The sequence below is a fragment of the Poecilia mexicana genome, unplaced genomic scaffold, assembly GCF_051168715.1.
Source record: "Poecilia mexicana isolate PSO_F unplaced genomic scaffold, ASM5116871v1 scaffold_1, whole genome shotgun sequence".
Classification (NCBI taxonomy): Eukaryota; Metazoa; Chordata; class Actinopteri; order Cyprinodontiformes; family Poeciliidae; genus Poecilia; species Poecilia mexicana.
The window spans coordinates 18,699,867-18,718,875 of NW_028263370.1; the positions used below are offsets into that span (position 1 = coordinate 18,699,867).

At 39.2% G+C, this 19,009-nt stretch overlaps 1 protein-coding gene across 2 annotated transcripts; it reads left to right on the forward strand.

Annotated features, from left to right (window-relative positions):
- The first annotated feature begins 68 nt into the window (after window positions 1-68).
- On the forward strand, window positions 69-18,732 carry LOC106908640 (WAS/WASL-interacting protein family member 2). Of its 2 annotated transcripts, none has more exons than XM_088005968.1 (8): window positions 69-337; window positions 7,228-7,367; window positions 8,256-8,388; window positions 9,306-9,470; window positions 10,065-10,730; window positions 11,865-12,104; window positions 15,798-15,899; window positions 16,319-18,732. In XM_088005968.1, the coding sequence occupies exons 2-8, from the start codon at window positions 7,311-7,313 to the stop codon at window positions 16,360-16,362; spliced, it is 1,407 nt and encodes a 468-aa protein (XP_087862094.1). In that variant the 5' UTR covers window positions 69-337; window positions 7,228-7,310; the 3' UTR covers window positions 16,363-18,732. The 2 variants fall into 2 exon arrangements, with proteins under 2 accessions (XP_087862094.1, XP_087862088.1); XM_088005962.1 differs by having other exon boundaries at window positions 70-708.
- Window positions 18,733-19,009: the final 277 nt, after the last annotated feature.

The following is a 19,009-nucleotide window of genomic DNA, read 5'->3' on the forward strand; positions in this document are numbered from 1 at the left end:
TTATAAATAAAACCACTTAGCATTAGTTTGGGGGATTTTAAAATAATAAAAAAATCAATTGAAAGGGGAACAATTCAGAAATAACTTATTAAACCCAAAGGGAAATTAAATGTTATGTTTAATAATAAACCTAATACATTAAAATTTTTAATTTAATAATTAGCTCAGTGTTGTAGAAAAGATGAACCACGTGACCCTGTGAAGGCCAGTTCAAAGAGTGTCGTAATTCTCTTTTTAAAGGCACTGGAAAGGCCTCCATTTTGCGCAGTTCATCCCACTTCCTGGTTTCTGGGAAGGAAGGGACCGACAGCAGCGGACACTATGGCTCTGCTTGTAGGTCAGTAGTGCGGGTAAAGTCTGCCGTGACAACCAGAAACGTTGAAAAGAGGCCCAGTAGTTTGTTTTATATGGCAACACGCAGAGGTGTCCTACTCGGGCAGTGACTGTAGGTAGCCGAACCGGGTTGACACTGACAGCTTTGAAGTAAACAGCTCTGTGCTAACAGCTAGTCGCTAACGTTAGCCCCGGCTAACCTGTGAATTTCTTCGGCGGCGTTAAGCCACACTACTGCGACCTGCCAGCAGCCTTCCTCGAGCCGTTTCTTTTTTTGTTTGTTTGTTTATTTTTACCATACTGCTTCAACGAGAGACTGCCACGCCAGCACTTTCCATTCATGTTGTTTGGGCAAACGAGAGTACCGAAGCTCCGGTGAGTAAATGTTTGGCTTCAGTCCTCCTGAGTTTCGGCCAGGTATGTTGTTGCCATGTCTGGGAGCGGCTATGCAACCTGTCTCGGCCTGACTAAAGTTTCTGTCACAGATTACACGTTTCTGCTTGTCCGGAACTCGGTGTTTTTTAATTCTGGAAAACATAGTCAGCAGGTTACATACCGTAAAAGGTTCACATATAAAATACGTCATTGTTTGGAATCAGGTGGATCAGTCCTCGAGGCAGCTGTCCCTGGTTCGATTCCTGGTCCTGGAAAATTAACTGCCATTTTTCTTGTCGAGCCATTTATGAATAAAACCCAATAAATAAAATGAAAAATAATTTTCATAAAGTGATTAACAACTACTTCGAAAGGTCTTACCTGTGGTGTTGAAATCGTAACTGCCCCACAGTCATGTATGTGTTTTACTTTTGTATCCGGTGACTTGTCGGTAAGAACAGCTCTCTAAAATGATGTCCTATGCTGATTATAAATGTTAAATGGTGGATTGATGTTAAATCAGTTTATCTGACATATTGTTTATTTAGAAGCCATCAAATTACTTTTAGTCACTTTTAGTTTTTACCTCTGTTATTGTTAATCCTTAAATTAGTGAAATGGTTAATGTGAGCCCTTTATTATATTATGTCAATATTGAATATGGGGAATCAGTCTAGTTTTGGCCTAAATAAACAGTTATTTAACACTGTAGCTCAGTTTATTTCCTTGACCACAGAAGCATTATACTTCCTCCTCTAAAGCTGGATTTCAGAGGTTGGTAGTAACTAGTTGCATGTAATCAGTTACATTTAGTTGAGTAAATGTAGTGGATCATACTTTTATGAAGTATGATGAAATTTCACTCATGTTTGAGTGAAATTTCTGGATACTCTATCCACTGCTATTAACTTCACTAGATGAAGATCAAACTTGTTTTTAATTAAAAATTCACCAGACACAGACCAGTTTATGACAAAGTGAGATCTCTTTATTGTTCTAATTTTATTTTCTCTTATGACGCCTAAATTATGTAAGTTAGTCACTTTATTACTCAATGTACTTTTACTCTGTTCATATTTGTATATGAGTACCTACTATAAGTGTTAATTTATAAGCTTTATCTTGGAAAAAAAATACCTGCAGAAGTGTTTCTTCTGCTTAAAATTGGTTATTTTGTAATTATTTGCACATAGCCATTTTTTTGTCCATCTGGTATTTAGAATATTAAATTAGATGTTTTGATCAGCTACTTGGTACTTCAGTATCCTTTCAACAGAATTTTTTTACTCTTGAGTAATTTTGTGGACAACTACTTTTTATGTTTACCTGAGTAAAAATATGTTAGAGTAGTGCTGCTCTAAAGTAAAAAAATATATATACTCACCTTTTTCCAACCACGTAAAACCTGAATTTATATCCAGTTGTACAAAAAATATTTTTGCTGGTGTTTTTACAGTCAAACATGTTAAATAATTTGGACATTATAAGTTCAAACAGTCCATTAGTGTAAATTTAGGTATGATGCTAATTAGATTCATTAGGCGCTTAAGGAATCCAACACACTTGCTTCAATCCAAATATGTAGATTATTGATGCTATCTCTCAAATAGCATTAAATACAGATAAATATAATACAATTAATTTTCTGTACAGTCACTGAAGGAGCAAAACCTCTACTTATGTTGTTTGGCATGTAATAGATAAAATTATGTTGCCATGTATGTGACATCAACATGTAAAATGGCGGCCATTTTGTAATCAACAGTTTTTGATTTTCTTTCTCTTTTTTTTTTTGGCCTTTGGTCCAACTAAAAAGTTTTAGAGCCACAAAAACAACACAGCTATGTGAACCAAAACTAAATAAATATGTTTAGATCATCTTATTATAGAACAATTATGTTTTTGTTTTTTGTTTTTATGCATTTTCTTCAGTGAGATGAGACATTTACATAATTTGCAACAAGTTACCATTAAATTTAAAACATTGCTCCATTCTTTAGCATTTTTGTCCAGATTTATTTCGAACGAGACCCCTGAACTAGATAAATGCAGACAATCCTGACCTACGTTGCGGTCTGAACTGGGGATGTCCTGACTGGGTACCACACCAAGGTGCCTATCAAAGAATATTTGAATAATCTGTTTCCTAGTTGGTGACTCCACTTCACTCCATATCTCTATGATTTTACCTCGGCGGTGTTATAATATAGCTGTAGTAATAGAGCTGCATTCAGTGCCATCATCTGAACTATTTAAAATTCAAACATTTGGACAAAAATAAACTAAATCCAGGATTTATTTTTCGTACAGCATTAAAAACATCTTCAGAAACGACATGTATTCAAATCTAGGGCTGCAACTAACTACTATTTTAGTAATATGCTATTTTCTAATATTATGATAAGTGTTTGCAACTGTTTTTGTAATAAATGCTTTTTTTATGATGTGGTCTCATCATAAAAAAGATGAATAGCTATTGTTATGACAATAAACAATCTATTTTTCTGACGATTACCAATTATTTTAATGAAAGAAATAAGCACATTCTACAGATTTTTCACTTACTCACTTTACCTTTTCTTTCTCCAATATTATAAAAGGATTATAGTATTGTTTAAAAAAGATGCAAATCAACTAGGGATTCACCGATATGAAAATTGATATCCAATATTATATTTATAGTTTTGTGCCGTTTGAACAAATTGAGAAAGGAAACGACCAAAGACAAATGGCAACAAGATGAAAACAAATATTTGTTGTTAATATCGGCCTGGTTTTATTTACCAGATCGACACCAATATGTTAAAAATGACTAATATTGACCGATGGCGATACATTCTGCATCATTAAAATAAACCATTCGGTTCCTTTTTTAAATAATGAACATTTTATGCCACAAGAGAACTTTTAAAAATATCTTTGTACAGTTTTGACTTAATTTTTGCTCTGAATATTTTGTTTTTCCAGCAAAGGCCAAGTATGTACACTCCAGTTAACAATTAACTGATTACTAAATTAGTTTACAATGATTTTAATAATCAGTTGTTCACGATTAATCTGATTGTTTTCAGCTCTAATCAGGTCTTTACTGAGGTGTGAAAGATATGCCGCACATTAACTTTAACATACTTAACGTATGCTGTGCGTCAAAAGTCTGAAGCCCGACTCAAACCTCAGATACTTTTCATGTGAAATGATCAAAGGGATTAATCTTAATCCACTTAATCCAGTGCTTTCACAGCTCTGAGTGAGTTGGTTTGTAAAATGCCCCCATCCCTGACCCCGACATTTCTGCTGCTGTGCTTTTCCGTTTACACCGCCTCACCGACTGGACTTGACTGGTGAGATTCCTGCAGCGTTTCTTGCAGAAACCCCACAGCCACGCGCCGTCAGGGTGAGGGAGGGACCAGCGCTGCAGGCATGAACCAGCTTAAGGCCTAAACTGGTTTGGGGAGATCCAGTGACCTCAGACACGTTGCACCGTCACTCTGTTAGATACTTTCATCGAGTCTGAATGTTCATATTTAAAGTACCATGTGGCATCTCAATCACCATGACAGGGTTAGAATAGTTTTGGGATTTTTATTTTTATTTTGACTAATTTAGTTAGTTTTTATTAATTTTTGCTAGTTTTTCTTACTTTAATCTCTGAATTCTGTTTCTCAGAATTACATTTTCCCTAATAGTTCTGAGATTAAAGTAATAATCCTGAATTAACCTCTCAGTTCTGACTCTTTTCATCAGATTTATATATATATTTTTCCTCATATTTACCGTTTGACTTGAGAGTTCCTAGATTCTGACTTCAGTCTATGAACTCTGGTGTTAATCTCTGTCTGAATTATGACTTTTTTAAAATCAGAATTTCTAGATTAAAGTCAGATTTTTTTTTCCCCCGGTGGCCCTAATCTTCTTCCGTAAGGCTGAGACTAAAACAGTCCAAATAATATGGATTTATAATAATAATTATTATGTATGTGTTTGGCCTTGATCTTCCAAATAATACAACAGGGCTGATCATTTCCAGTGTTTGGTAATCATTGAGAAATTTGAATGCAACATTTTTTACTCATCTTTGTTTATGTCATGACCCACAATCTAATTTTGCGGTTTTTATAAATTTCCTTCTCCATGGCAACACGGTTACCTAAACTCTGGTTCATGTCTGTCTCTCGTGTGTTTTGTAAGGAAAGTAAAGATGGTGGGAAAAGCTTGTGGTATGAAAAGCCGGAGTGAAAATGCTTTGCAGTCCATCACAGAGACGCTTTATTATCCTGGTGGTAGGAATGACGGTCGGTCAAAACTGGAAAATGTGAAAGAAGAGGAGCAGGAAGTGATTCAACTCGTCAAAACACATTCATTTTCCATAAGATAATGGAGGAGTACAAGTAAAACTGGCTTAGCTTAGCATTAGTACCACTTGGAATGTTTATGTATAATGTACGATGGTGGATGAGGGCCACTGCAGACAGGAAATAAAAAAGGAGGACATTTCTGCCAAAAAATTATAGACATTTTCTAGAAAATGGTGGAAATTAATGAGCTTGAAAAGTGAAAAATTTTCTGGAAGAATTTCAGAAATTTTGAGATGGAAAAGAAACACTCCTGAGTTTGAAAAGTCGAACGTTTTCTGGAACTTAGACTTTTTGAGATTAATATCAGAAATTTCCACATTTTTCTTTATTTTTTTATTTTAAAAAAATAAATTAAACTTTTGAAACTCATAAATTTCCAAGTATTTTTTGTCTGTTTTTTTTGAGATTGTTCTGCCAGGGAAGGACAGCTTGCCTGGCAGAACTTAACTTCGTTTTCTATTTTCACTGGCCCTTATTCACTGTTGTAATAATATGTATGATGTGACTACAGATAATCTTTTCACTGCAGCACAAATATAAACTAACAGGAACAAATAAATTGTTAAATTTTGATTAAGATATGCATTTTTATTGATTGTATTTTGAGCTTGATATTTATGCTAAACATGACGTTTTGCAGAGAACATTTTCTGTTTTATTTTAACGATTCAACATTATTTTGATAGTTTTGAGTAGATTGCTTGAAATTTGATGTGAGTCTAAACTTGTTTCTTCAGGAAAAATGGGAGTGCGTTTCTTCTAGAGAACTGATATATTTGTCACATTTCTGCCATCTAAGCTGCTCTCCGGTTACAGTGTTAGTTCAGTGACGTGTTGCAATGCCTGCACACAGGTACCCATGTTGCGAGCAAACTTGCAGGTGCAAACAAATCATGTTGTTTTGCTTGGAATGAACTTTGAATTGGATGGAATAAAATATGGGAATGCAGGGTGCAGAGTAACATTAACAGGAAAGTAAACAGTGGTGCAGTTGTTCCTGCGTTATCCACTCTATTTGTTTACAATCAAATGTAAACAAATGGATGCAGTTTTATGCAACTGCAAGGACGGCTTGCCTGGAAAATATGTGATGCCGCCCTTTTGAATCCATTTTTTCTCTATTCTGGTTGTTAGTTTGGACTTTTGTAATTGTTTACAGCATAACTTATTTAGGATGCTCTTGAGTATCTGTTCATTCACGTCTGACTTTTGACATCGGAAAGACTTTTTAGCCCCTTCTACTTATGCTCTGTTTTATTTTATTTTTGTGACCACTTGTTGTAACCTTTAAATGATTGCATGTAAACCCCAGAACATCATTGGCTTTTAAAATGCTACGCTCAGTTATGTAAAGTAACTTTTATAAACATTTCTTTACACATTTGTTGAAACTATCACCAAGTCATGACGGTACGAAACAGATAGTCTGAGAAAACTGAGTTCCTTTGCCATCTCCCAGTGGCATCTAGGAACAACCAATCAAAGCCAGGAGGCAGTTCTCAGTGCTGTCAATCACCCTCTCCTCCCTCCCTCCACATTGCTCTCTGCTACGCTGCTGCTAGCATAGCATGTTATGAATGCTAAGGCTAGTTAGCATGACTACTGATGATGACAGATAAACGGATTTCCTGTAAGGGTCCATTGTTTCTCCACCATTAGCAAATTTATCAACCAGTACATGAGGGTGATTGACAGCACTAAGACCTTCCTCCTGGCTCTCATTGGCTGTTTTTGGTCGGGAGTGATGCATTTCGTCAGATGGCTATAGTAGCTCAGGGAGGAGGTGGAGGAAATTGATCTTTTGACAGATTATCTCTTGTGTTATTCTGTTATGACATGGTGACATTTTTAACAAATGTGTAAAAAAAAAAAAAAAAAAACTCCATTATTTATAAAAGTTACATACTGCAGGTTTAAATCCCTGTTTTTTCCCGCTTTAAACTTCAAGATGGTGTCTTCACCACGCCTGGACGGCTAAACGCATTGAGTTACTGCGATGTGATTGGCTGATTATACATTCTGTTAAGCATTTAAAAACCTGTGCTTAAAAGGTTTCCAAATGCCTGCGTTTTGCATTTGCTGAAATGGAGAACGCAGCTTCAGGGTTGAATAATTGTCTAAACTTTAACTTTGTAAGTTTAAACGTGTATTTTTTGTTTTCTAGAGAGTCGGTGTATGCCATCATTCAGAAGTCAGTAACTCCATTGGCCTTTGACCTCCAGAGAGAGTTGCCAGTAGAGGGACAGGATGCCGATTCCTCCTCCCCCTCCACCTGGTCCTCCACCTCCCCCAACCTTTAGTCAGGTGAGTGACTGGAGCTAACACATATAATTTTTCTTTTTTACTGCTAGCTTGCAATCAAAGTGAATTTATGGCTGGTTCTGCTACGACAACACACTTACAGTCAATCATTAAAAGAATGTTTTTCAGAAATGTGCTTGGTTTAGTTTCTTAACAGGCAGAGAAAAAGGAAATATGATATGTTTTGGAGTCTAAAAAAGCAAAAACAAGATTAAGTTGCCCATTTGTACCCATTCAGGTCTTGTCGACAGACTTTCTGCTCAAGGAAACAATGAAGGAAACAGAAATATGATATTGTGACTGTTAAGGCTGGCCTATCATGCTTCCTTGAACACGTTTATTGCTTTTTTGCACAAAGTCATTCTCAGATAATGAGCTTGCAGTCTGGTCAGTTCTGCCTATTTTCAGATATGTTAGGGTGTCGTGTCACATTAAATCCAATGTACTACTTCTGGCCACGCCCCCTAACTTAATGTTTACACTCGCTTGGGAAAATGGCTGCAAACAAATGCTAAATTATTCAACAATGCATCTTTGAAAAGTAGACCCTCCTGCACAACCAACAAGAATGCAGCAAGCAGTTTCTGGATGGCAAGTCTACAACAAAACAGTCGTCTTTTCCAGCAGCCATTGTACAGTGCTGCACAGTAAAACCAGCTGACCAAACGTGCTGGAGCTCAGCTTGTGTTGCTAGGTAACAGCGCCGCTCTCGTCAAATGTGACTGAACAGTCAGGAGGTTTTTGACGGGTTTTCCAGACACCAAAAGATGTGAACTTATTGCTAGAGATCAGCTGGGTTGTTTTTAGAAGCAGTGGAGACCCACATGAAAGTTTAAAATCATGTAAAATGTGAATTTTGCATAATAAATCCCCCTTTAACATTTTCCCCAGGCCAACACCACGCCTCCGAAGCTGAATTCGTCTGAGGCGAAAGGCCGTGGAGCCCTGCTGTCAGACATCTGCAAAGGAGCCAAGCTGAAGAAGGTCACTGAAGTCAATGACCGCAGCGCTCCAGTACTGGACAGTGAGTAGCACTGAGACTGCATCCTTTTCTCTGACCCCTTTAGACTCCATTTACCTATTTACCAAAGATGTTAAAATGTTTCTGGATGCTTGTTGACTGATCAGTTGTAATCTGTTCTGTGTGGAAATTAGCATTTAGCTTATGCCATTCTGTTATTTTTTACCCTTTAAAAAAAGAGTAATTTAGCTGCCTGGACTACTTTAATAATCTCTATTAAATAAGATGTCAACCCTGAAATAGTAAATGTAGCCAAGTGCACTTGTTTTTCTTTCTGTTCAGCTACATTCTCTGTTGAAAATGGATCTGAACTGGGTCGTTCAGACTGCTTTGAAAAATCCGGATTTGGGTTTTCATTTGTATGTGAATGTAGCCTAAAATGGATTCCTGATCCTGCATACATGAATCAAATAAAAATTGATCTCACAGGATTTAAAGATAATTATCTGATTAGGGTGGAAGGTGTCAAACGTCTCTTTCACAAAACGGTTCTGTCATAAACCTGCAGAGATTCCTGAAACAACAAACCCATGTGACGTTTCCACAATCAGTCCAGAACCAAAGCAGCTTAAGAGTGGAGCACTTTATGTTCGATACATGAGGAGAAACTTGCATTTTAAAGGTCCCTTTGCTCCACATTTGGCCAAACAAGCACTCCACTGCACAGTCTTCCCGGCAATAAAGCTTCCTGGATATGCAAACAGAATACTAATAAACAAATGTGGCTGGCTAATTCTGATCTGAATGCATCCTTACATTCCTGATCTGACGCCGTCCACTCATTTTCTCATCACCCAAACTGCATGGAAACACTGTCTGCGAATGTTTTCGTTCACCTGTAAATATTCATCATAGAGTTTGATATTAGTAGTAATACTTTAATAATAGCTTTAATGCGTTTTACTGCATCTTTTTACCAGAACCTGGAGGAGGTGGAGGTGGAGGTGGAGGTGCAGGTGGAGGAGGAGGAGGAGGAGGAGGAGGAGGAGGAGGAGGCGGAGGCGGAGGCGGTTTTGGAGGTGGAGGCCCGGTTGGAATGGGAGCGCTTTTCCAAGGAGGCGTTCCAAAATTACGTCCAGTTGGAGGTAAAAGCCATTTCTGATGTTTTCTATGCAGGCTGCAGGGTTTTCCCAGATAATCTGTGTAAATTAAAGCTGAAGATCACATTGAATGTCTTCAGGCTCTGTTACAACTTTAAACTAAAAAACCTGTTTTTAATTAACACTTTCAGAGCTGATTTATGTATGAGAATATGTAATTTACTAATAATCTGATGGATTATAGAGTTTGATGCATCTCTGGACAAAATGACTAGTAACTTTTCAGCAAAATGGTTCCACTGGCAGATTATTTAACTTATAACAAGAAGTAAAATAATAATCCCAATAGAATTAGTAGCTTCATCACAGAGTTAAAAAAGCTCCTATGTTTTACTGAAAAGCACCTTTAAGTTAGTTTTGTCTTATTTCAAGGGCACTGAAATATTAACAGTATAAACTGGACTAAAGACACTCGGTGATCATTTGCCAAAATAAAGTGAAACTGACCTGAACACTTGGTAAGATTTGGTGTTTTTTCTGTGCCGTATCAAACCTCTGTATCGGTATCAGAAGTGAAAAAGTGCGTCCCTCGTGTAAATCTCCATTTCATGAAGTCGACCTCTCCTCTCGCTCATCCAGATGGTTCAGCTTTTGGTTCAGTCGGCAGATCTGCCCTTCGACCTCCAGGGTCACGACCCGCAGCTCCTCGCCCCCCCAGCGGTGGCTCCACCTCACCCAGCTTGGCCAACAAGCCGTCTTCATCGGACCACCAGCGGTCCCACCGCCCCTCGCTGCCGGACATCAGCCGCCCCGCCGCCGGCAACAGTTCTTCCAGCGGCGGGATGAAGCACAGCACCTCTGCTCCTCCTCCTCCTCCCCCCTTCAACAAAGGTGGCCGTGGCAACGCTCCTCCCACCCCGAACCAGAAAGGTCCGTCCTACAATAGAGACAAAGTTCTTCCTCCAACACCCAGCAGAGGCTCTTCCTCCTCCTCCTCCTCTTCCTCAAGCAGCAACGTCAGGTCGAATTATTCCTCCAGCAAACCGCCAAGCGGCGGCTCGTCGATGCCACCGCCTCCTCCGCCCTACAGGCCGAGCGGCACCGCCAACGGGCCGTCGCAGGTAGACAGCGGCGGGGCTCCGGAGCTTCCTCAGAGAAAAAACTCGCTACGCAAAAAACAGACGTCAGGAGGCGGCGGCCAAGGTCGTAACCACGCCCCGCCACCGCCGATGGTGCCACCTTCTTCCTCCCAGCAGGTCAGCAGACCGCCACCGCCGGCCAGAGAGCCACCTGGACGCAAAACAGGTACCAACTTCTCAGCAAGTCAAATATATTTACTACGGGTGCACAGAGGTTCCCAGAAAACTGGCTAAGGTGCGCTAGTGCAGTCATCCACCGGCCCGTCGTGTTTTTAGTTACAAAGTGTTTAAAGTTGAGGCGCGGCGGCGCAGGGGAAAAGCGCGACCGATGTGTGGAGGCCTTAGTCCTCGACGTTCCTGTCACAGGGTCAAGTCCCGACCTGATGACCTTTGCCGTACGTCTTCCCTCTCTCTCATAACCCGTCTTCCTGTCTGGCAACTGAAGTAAAGGCCTCTAGAGCCAACAAAACCTTAAGGAAATGTTTAAAGTTGACAGGAAGGTTGACTACGACTCTGTAGTTATGTGTTGTTAGAACAGATTAATGATACCTGAACAACAACGATACAGTCTTAAAAAAAGGTCAACATTAAGAAACAAAGCAATTAAAATTATTATAAAGTTTTTGCACTTTAGTTGTTTCATCCTAATTTAAGTGTTCAAATTTTTTCAATCCTAAATCTGTGACCTGTCTCTTGTTGGCATGAAAAACAGGCAGTTGTTACAGTGAATAAGCCTGGTGTCCGTTTATTTTTCCACATACTGACCAACTGCGCTTCCATCCGTTTTACCAAATCGTCTCTTTAACCCTTCTTCGCCGTCACTGTTAAAAGAAGCTTAAACATGCAAATGTGCAGTTAAGTCAACCATTTAAGTTAATTGGTCAAATCTCTTTGACAGGAGAGCAGAAGAGGACAGAGAGTGACTTTTTATTTTTTTAACTTTTGTTGAGGTAGATAAGATTGGATGTACTTTTTCTAATGTCTCTGGAAGTGGGTGAAAAGATCTGAATTGGGGCGTTCAGAATGCTTTGAAAAGGAAAACTACCTGAAAATTACTTACAACGTCTTTGATTTTTAAAGTAAAACATGCGTGGTCTCTCAACTATTATCTAAACCTCACATGTTGCTAGGCTACGCATGTTGCTAAGCAACCAATCTTCCGATTTGTTTTTTGTCTTTTCCGAAATGTTTCTGGATTATTGCATTTTATTATATAGTAACATGTTTTTAAGCTAAACTATGAACTTATTGGAGTTTCATCAGCTCCTTCCTAAAAGTTAAATTTGTGTTTTCACCTCAGCCCCTCAGTTGCCTCCTTCCAGTTCTCGTAATGGTGGAAGAGACGCTCCTCCGCCGCCCCCGTACCGCGGCCATAGTACTGGAGTTTCAGAACAACACGGCCGGGTGAAACCCCCGCCGCCCCCCTCGCCATCACCCATCTTGTCTTCCTCATCCTCCCGGACCCCGGCTGGTCCTCCTCCTCCTCCTCCACCTTTCAGGAACGGCCACTCCACGGGCCCCTCCTCCAAATCCATCATGGGTGAGTACAAACACCACCTAGTAGCACAAATTATTACCTTAATTTAATCTACTTTGACTGTCCATTTAGTATTACAGTATATAATGATAAATGTTAATGTAAAAGTAACATAAGCATGTTATGTCCTTTATAAAATGACATGTAGAAACAAAACATTTAAGTATTTCATAACCAGGGTTTCACCCAGAAAACTAGCTAAGAGTCGCTAGGACAGTCTTCCAACGGCCCATTGTGTTTTTGAATTTAAAGAATGTTTAAAGTTGACAGAAAGTTGAAAATATGATTCAGTAATGATGTGTTATTGTAAGAGGTTTTTAACAATACCTAACCACCAATGTTAGTCTTAAAAAATCATTTAAAAAAAACATAAACGATACAATTAAAATAAATATCAAGTTTTTGCACTTTGGTTATTTTGTCCTAATTAAGTTGTTTGCACTGAATAAAAATAGACACTGGACCTGTTGGTGTCTTTTAATTTATTTGTTTTTATTCACATACTGACCAGCTGTGCTTCCAAGTGTTTCACCAAACAGACTCTGGGTGTGTTCACACTGCAGCCTGAAGTGACTCAATTCCGATTTTTTTGCCGGGCCGTTCACACTGCCAGTAAATGCGACCTGTATGTGTTCTGCAGTGTAAACGGGCAAACGACCTGAAAGTGTCCCGCATGTGCAGTAGAGGGCGCAATAGCGTCAGCGTTCTCAGTGTTCTGCCAACCGCCATAAAAAGAAGAAGTGCTCAGTGTTTGCGGAAGCAAACATGGAGGCTAACGGTGGAGCTTAGCTTACATATTTGAAGTTGTTGTCCGGCCGGAGCAACATATTAACAACTTAATCCTCATATAGTTCGTCATGGTTGTTGTTTTTCTTCCCATTTGCGCTTATCAGGACGCAGAATAGTGAGATTTGTTGAGAATCAGTGACGTTCAGTTCGGATGAATGCGACCTGGACGTTAGGTCGCATTTGAATTGGATACGTATCGGATTTGGGTCACATTCGAAAAAGAATCCGACCTGTGCTGTTCACACTGCCATGAAAAGATTGGATACAGGTCGCATTACGTCAAAAAAATCGGAATTGAGTCACTTCAGGCTGCAGTGTGAACGCACCCTCTGACCCGTCTTTGCTACGACTGTTACTGCTGTATAAAGAAAACTATAACAAATAAACAAAGAAAGCTTAGTCTGCTGGGGGCAGAAATTAAGCCTGGTGGCCACCAGGCTCATACACTGGTGGAAACCCTGATTGATATCAGTCTATTGATAATTATTGATAATTTTTATTAATTCTTTTTAAATATGTGAAAAATTACCAAACTGGTTCCTGTTTTATCCACAGTTTTCACTTCATGCCGTTGTTTATTTTTAACCAGTTATGAGGCAAAGTGAAGAAACATGAAACTCCTTCTGTGCTAGTTACTCAGCAAGTTGTTGCCAGGCAACCAAAGAATGACTGAGTTGCTAGGTAACCAAAGAGTCGGTTAGTTACTTGATTCCACCAACTTTTCCTGCTGGCCTTGAGAGTTTGAGCGATAAACACTTAATATTGGAATATTAAATTTTCCATCAGATGTTGGAAAATCTGATGGAAGATCAGATTCCAACAAATCTCATTTTTTGATTATTTTTTTTATCTATCAGTTTGATAGATCTATCAGTTTGATCATGTGTCTATCACATGATAAATACATGATGATAGATAATCATGATCTATAGTGTGTCTATCACATGATAGACAATGATAGATCATGTGTCCTAGCTGCAAGTAGGACTGTACTGGTGGATACCAACTGCTACAGGAGATCTATCAAAATCTGCAGCAACTCTTTCAATAAACTTTGATAGTTTGAGTTACAACAGCATTTAATTTCCCTTTTTGAATTGAACTAAACTTCACATTAGTGTTGAACATTGTTTTTCCTGGTAAAGTTTTTATAAACTCACTATAAGACGGTAGCATGCAGACTTTTATTCTCTGTAGCTTGCTGTAATATCTTTGAGATCAGTTTTAAAGCTCTGAATCAGGGTGCTGTGGTGGCGCAGGGGCAAAGCATGACCCACATATTGAGGCCTTAGGGTGTGTGGTGGTGGCAGGTTCAATTCACAGCCTGGCGACATTTGCTGCATGTCTTCCCCCTCTCTCATTACCCTCTTTCCTGTCAAACTACTTTCAAATAAAGGCCACTGGAGCCAACAAAACCTTAAAAAAAAAAGCTCTGAATCAGAAAACAGTTGGTTCTTGTTCCAGATTCAGAGCTTGATTTATTATCATCTCATTACTCGCTGTTACTGGTCCATGTGAGTCTTCTAAATGGAACCAGTTATTCTGCTGGTGAACTGTTTTGTTTGTGATCTTGATGTGTTGAAGCTGTCAGCGGTGAACAGTCGTGGATAGTCAAATGCCCTCCTTCAGCTATGCAAACAAGGCTTTTGTTTCCTGCTGTTCGCACAAATCAGGAGTACAGCGACAGTTCTTAGAGTACTAGCATGTGTTCACACGCTTATAAGGAGTTAATCTGAATTAAACACTTCCCTTTAAGAGCAGCATGCAGCAGAGACCAGCTCACTTACAGGACAAAAAAACGCTAAATACTTACTGAACTTCTGTTGTTTTCACACCTGATAGTCTGGTAAACTCAATTTGGCACTAAAGTTGCAACATTTGTTACATTCTCAGCTGCTGTGGTTCACATTCACACTGCACTGTGTCAAAGAATGCAGACCCTTTGAAAAACCTCTTTACCCCTCCTCTCATGTGGGGGCGCAGCACCAAGAATTGCTGAAGGAAACAACACAAAAACCTCTGAAGAAGACGCTGAGCACAACTTTCTTCTATACAGGATATAAACAAAATGGAGCAGCGTCAGATTTTAACGGTTGTAGGATCTTTGGTAAAAGACAAAGAGCCATTTCTCCCCTTAACGTTAAACTCGCATTTATTTTGGTTGTATTTACCCACAGTACCCTGCTCTGTCGTCCACTTCCTGGTTTTTAAGTGATCTCCAGTTTGCTTGCCGTTCATACATGCATTCAAACCACACCAGAGTTCACTTCAACTGAACCCAGACCTTGGTTTTTAGGCGGACCAGAGTTTGATGCGTTCACACCTCTTCAAACGAACCAGACTTTTTTTTTATTAGAAAGTAGTTTGAAAGGAAAGAGGGTCATGAGAGAGGGGGAAGACATGCAGCAAATGTTGCCAGGTCGGGAATCGAACCTGCGACCACCGGCATGAGGACTAAGGCCTCAATACGTGGGTTGTGGTTTCCCCCTGCGCCACCACAGCACCCCCGAACTGGACTTTTTAAGTAAACACAGTAGAGTTCCTGTAAAGCGAAGTGAACAGTCAGTCATTTGTTTTCCTCCTTTGTTGTTTGCAACAACGGAGGAATCCGTTGCAACATTCTAATCATCATCCTCATCAGGCTGACGATCTAATCATCAGGCTGACGATCTAATCATCAGGCTGACGATCTAATCATCAGGCTGACGATCTAATCATCAGGCTGACGATCTAATCATCAGGCTGACGATCTAATCATCAGGCTGACGATCTAATCATCAGGCTGACGATCTAATCATCAGGCTGACGATCTAATCATCAGGCTGACGATCTAATCATCAGGCTGACGATCTAATCATCAGGCTGACGATCTAATTCTCCTTTATCATATTTTTTTTCTTCCCTCAGATGATTTTGAGTCAAAGTTCAACTTCCACCCCATTGAAGATCTTCCACCTCCTGAGGAGTTCAGGCCCTCCAACAGGACTTACCCCAGCAAATCTGACAGGGGTACGTTCCTCTTGTGGTCCAAAGATAATAACTTCAGTTTTGTTTCTGTTCAACTGGCGAAAGCTTAAGCACCCCTACACATCGATTTGTTTCAAGCGTTTGTTCATTGCTTGGGTTCAGAGTGACGTTAGCTGCATTTGCATTGGCCATAAAATTGGGCTTTTAACGACTTATAGAGTGAACAAGCTTATCCACACGTCATTTTGATAAAAATTTTTATTCAATAAAAACACTGCAATTGCAGAATTTGTTTTCTACATTATGAGAATATAAACAAATTTTCTCACATTTGCAATGAAAACGCAGCTGTTGTATTATAGAGCTGTGTGTCATCTGTGTTGCTAAGGTAACTAGCCTATCAACAGGGAAGTGGGTGGGTGGATGGATGGTAATGGTCGTTTCTGCTTCTCTGTGCCCAGGAGTGATGAGAGGAGCTCCTCCAGCGCCGCCTGTGGGGAGGTGAACCAGTTTCCACTCAGGACTTGAACTGTGTCAGAGGACATAATGAGCCAGCAGGGTGCGGTGGAGAGACACGCGAATCTTAGACACACTACACACGAAACGACGCTAAGCCAGCCGGACGCACCGCGGCACAAACGACGAAAAGTTTTGACACCGCATGAGAGAACAAAACCGCCGACGCTGCTCAGCTCCACCTCCTCCAACGATGGGACGCGACACGACATATCAGGACCAAAACTCTGAATTATTCTTTTAATATGACAACTATTATGATTTTTCTCAATTCTTATCTTGGCTTTTTTTTTTTTTTTGGGTGTCATTATTATGTTTTTTTGGGGGGAAAAAAATCAACTTTATAAACGGAAGCTATGTTGTTAAATGTTTCTGAGAAGCTCTTTGCCCACAGATGTGGGGTTGTTGTTTAGGTTTTTGGTTAATCGCCGTTCCCGTTGCCAGGTAACGGTGTTCCTTTGCAGCCAATTTTTTTTATTTTATTTTATTTTTTTCTGCGTGCCAAAAGCTCTTTGAGTCACGTTATTTTTGCTCCGTATGTAGAATAGAGTTTTACATCTTGATGCTGTCAACTTTTTACATTTGGAGAGGGAATGCATTCTTTTTTTCCACTTTTCCTTCTTTCTGAATGTTTTTTTTTCCCGTCTTAAGGCGATTTTTGCACTTCACCTTAACCGCTAAAACCAACACTGTGCATGATGCTGATTTATGCACTTTAGAGATAAAATATTTCTTATTCAGTAGCGTTTGTGTAACATTATAAGCTTGTTCAGTGACGTTACAGTGACCGGATCGTCACTGTTTAGTCGAGCAAGAACCCGAACCAGGTTAGAGGATTTATTGGGGTTTTCCACCAAAGCAGTTCCAGTTCTTTACTGGTTCTATTACAATCCAGTTTGTTTTTCCACAGAGAACCGGCTCCAACTGTACAATATCTGAGGCACTTTATTGACACCAATCCCAGAGATTTTCTTTTTTTTTTGTCTGAGCTGCCAACATCCTGCCTTCCATCCTGATTAAATAGATTTATAAACACCAGGCCCAACAGCACTGCAACAAAACTAAATCTTACCAAGTATTTTTCTTATTTCTAGTGGAAATATCTTGGTATACTTGAAATAAGACAAAACTTTTCTTGCTGAAAAGTCACTTGTAAGTTCAGTTTTGTCTTATTTCAAGTGTGCTAAGATATTTGCACTAGAAACTAGACCAGAAATACTTGGTAAAATTTTCCTTTTTTGCAGTGCAGTTATAAGTTCACTGTCTGGCGACAGTAAATCTGACGAACCTGAGGCATCAGATGTATCTCCAGTGCTAATTTACCTCCTTATGGGCAATAAAGCATTGCTTTTTATTAAGTTACAGTTTTAAAAGATGTGCTTTTAGAGCTAGAATCAGAACTGAAACCGGTTTGGTGAAAAATCCCCTTAGCTGCAGATTTTCCTAGTTTGTTGGTGGAGTTTACAGGAAATAGTCATATATATATATATCAGAAATCTTTTAGGAGGTAAACCTAAAAGCTATTCATTCTTTTCTTTTTCCACAGAGACATTATGATTTTATTTTCTATGCAAGGGACAGTTTGTAGTTGTAAATGGTAGCAGCTAATAAAACGTTGAACACTAAGTGCCAGAAAACTGTTTAAATCAGTGCTATATTTTACTTTTTTACGATCTGCTAAACTTCACTTTAAAACACTAATCGCTCTCAGATTAATTGATGAAATGGAGGAGGAGGTTGAGGTTAGTTGGTGATTTCTCACAGAAGCAGCGTTTCTTGCTGCTCTTTGCCTTACACCAGGCTGACTTCACTTCTCTTTGGTACTTTATGGCTTTTACAATTTATTTTGTCTTTTCAGGTGACGGCCAGAAACAAAATAGGAAACGAGTGTATTTGAAAATGCAATAAATATTGTATATTTACACTAAAGAATGATGATCCTAATTACTGATCTATTTTTGTGACGTAATACGTTTTTGTGATATAGGAAAGGATCTCCAGCGGTGAGTGAGCTCCAGTCTGACTACCTGGAGCCTCTCTGAGTGTTCGGTCGTTGGGGTGAATGATGCTCTGATGCATGTCAGTTTTTCACCAGCTGGTTGTTTTTAGTTTTTGTATGATTCCTAAAGATCCATCAGGTAATAAATAGACGAGCGATCGACGCCGGTGACGTTATTGAACCTGCACTTTCTTTACTGGATGTAAACTCACCTCTGACGCATGAGTGATCCGTCACGATGTTTTCACATTGCTCACTCTGAAAAACAGGAACCAAGTGGCGAATATTCGTTTTTAATCTTTTTTTCTTCTTCATCTGAAATAAATTCAATAAAATACATTCCTGTTAGGGGACAAAGGGTATTGAATTCATTGTCTCGTGTTGTTTTTGCTTGATTTTAATGATGTTTCTGTAAACGTCTAGGCGACTAAATGGAAATTACTGCAGATTGATTCATGAATGTCGTCAAAGCGCCTACCTACTACCTATTAACAAATTAAAATAACACTTTCTCTGCATTTGATGAATACTTCTTAAAAGTAAATATTTAACATATTTTCATATTCATGTTATTTGGCATACAAATAAAAACTGATTTAACTGATAAAATAATAACTGATAAAATACAACTGTTAAA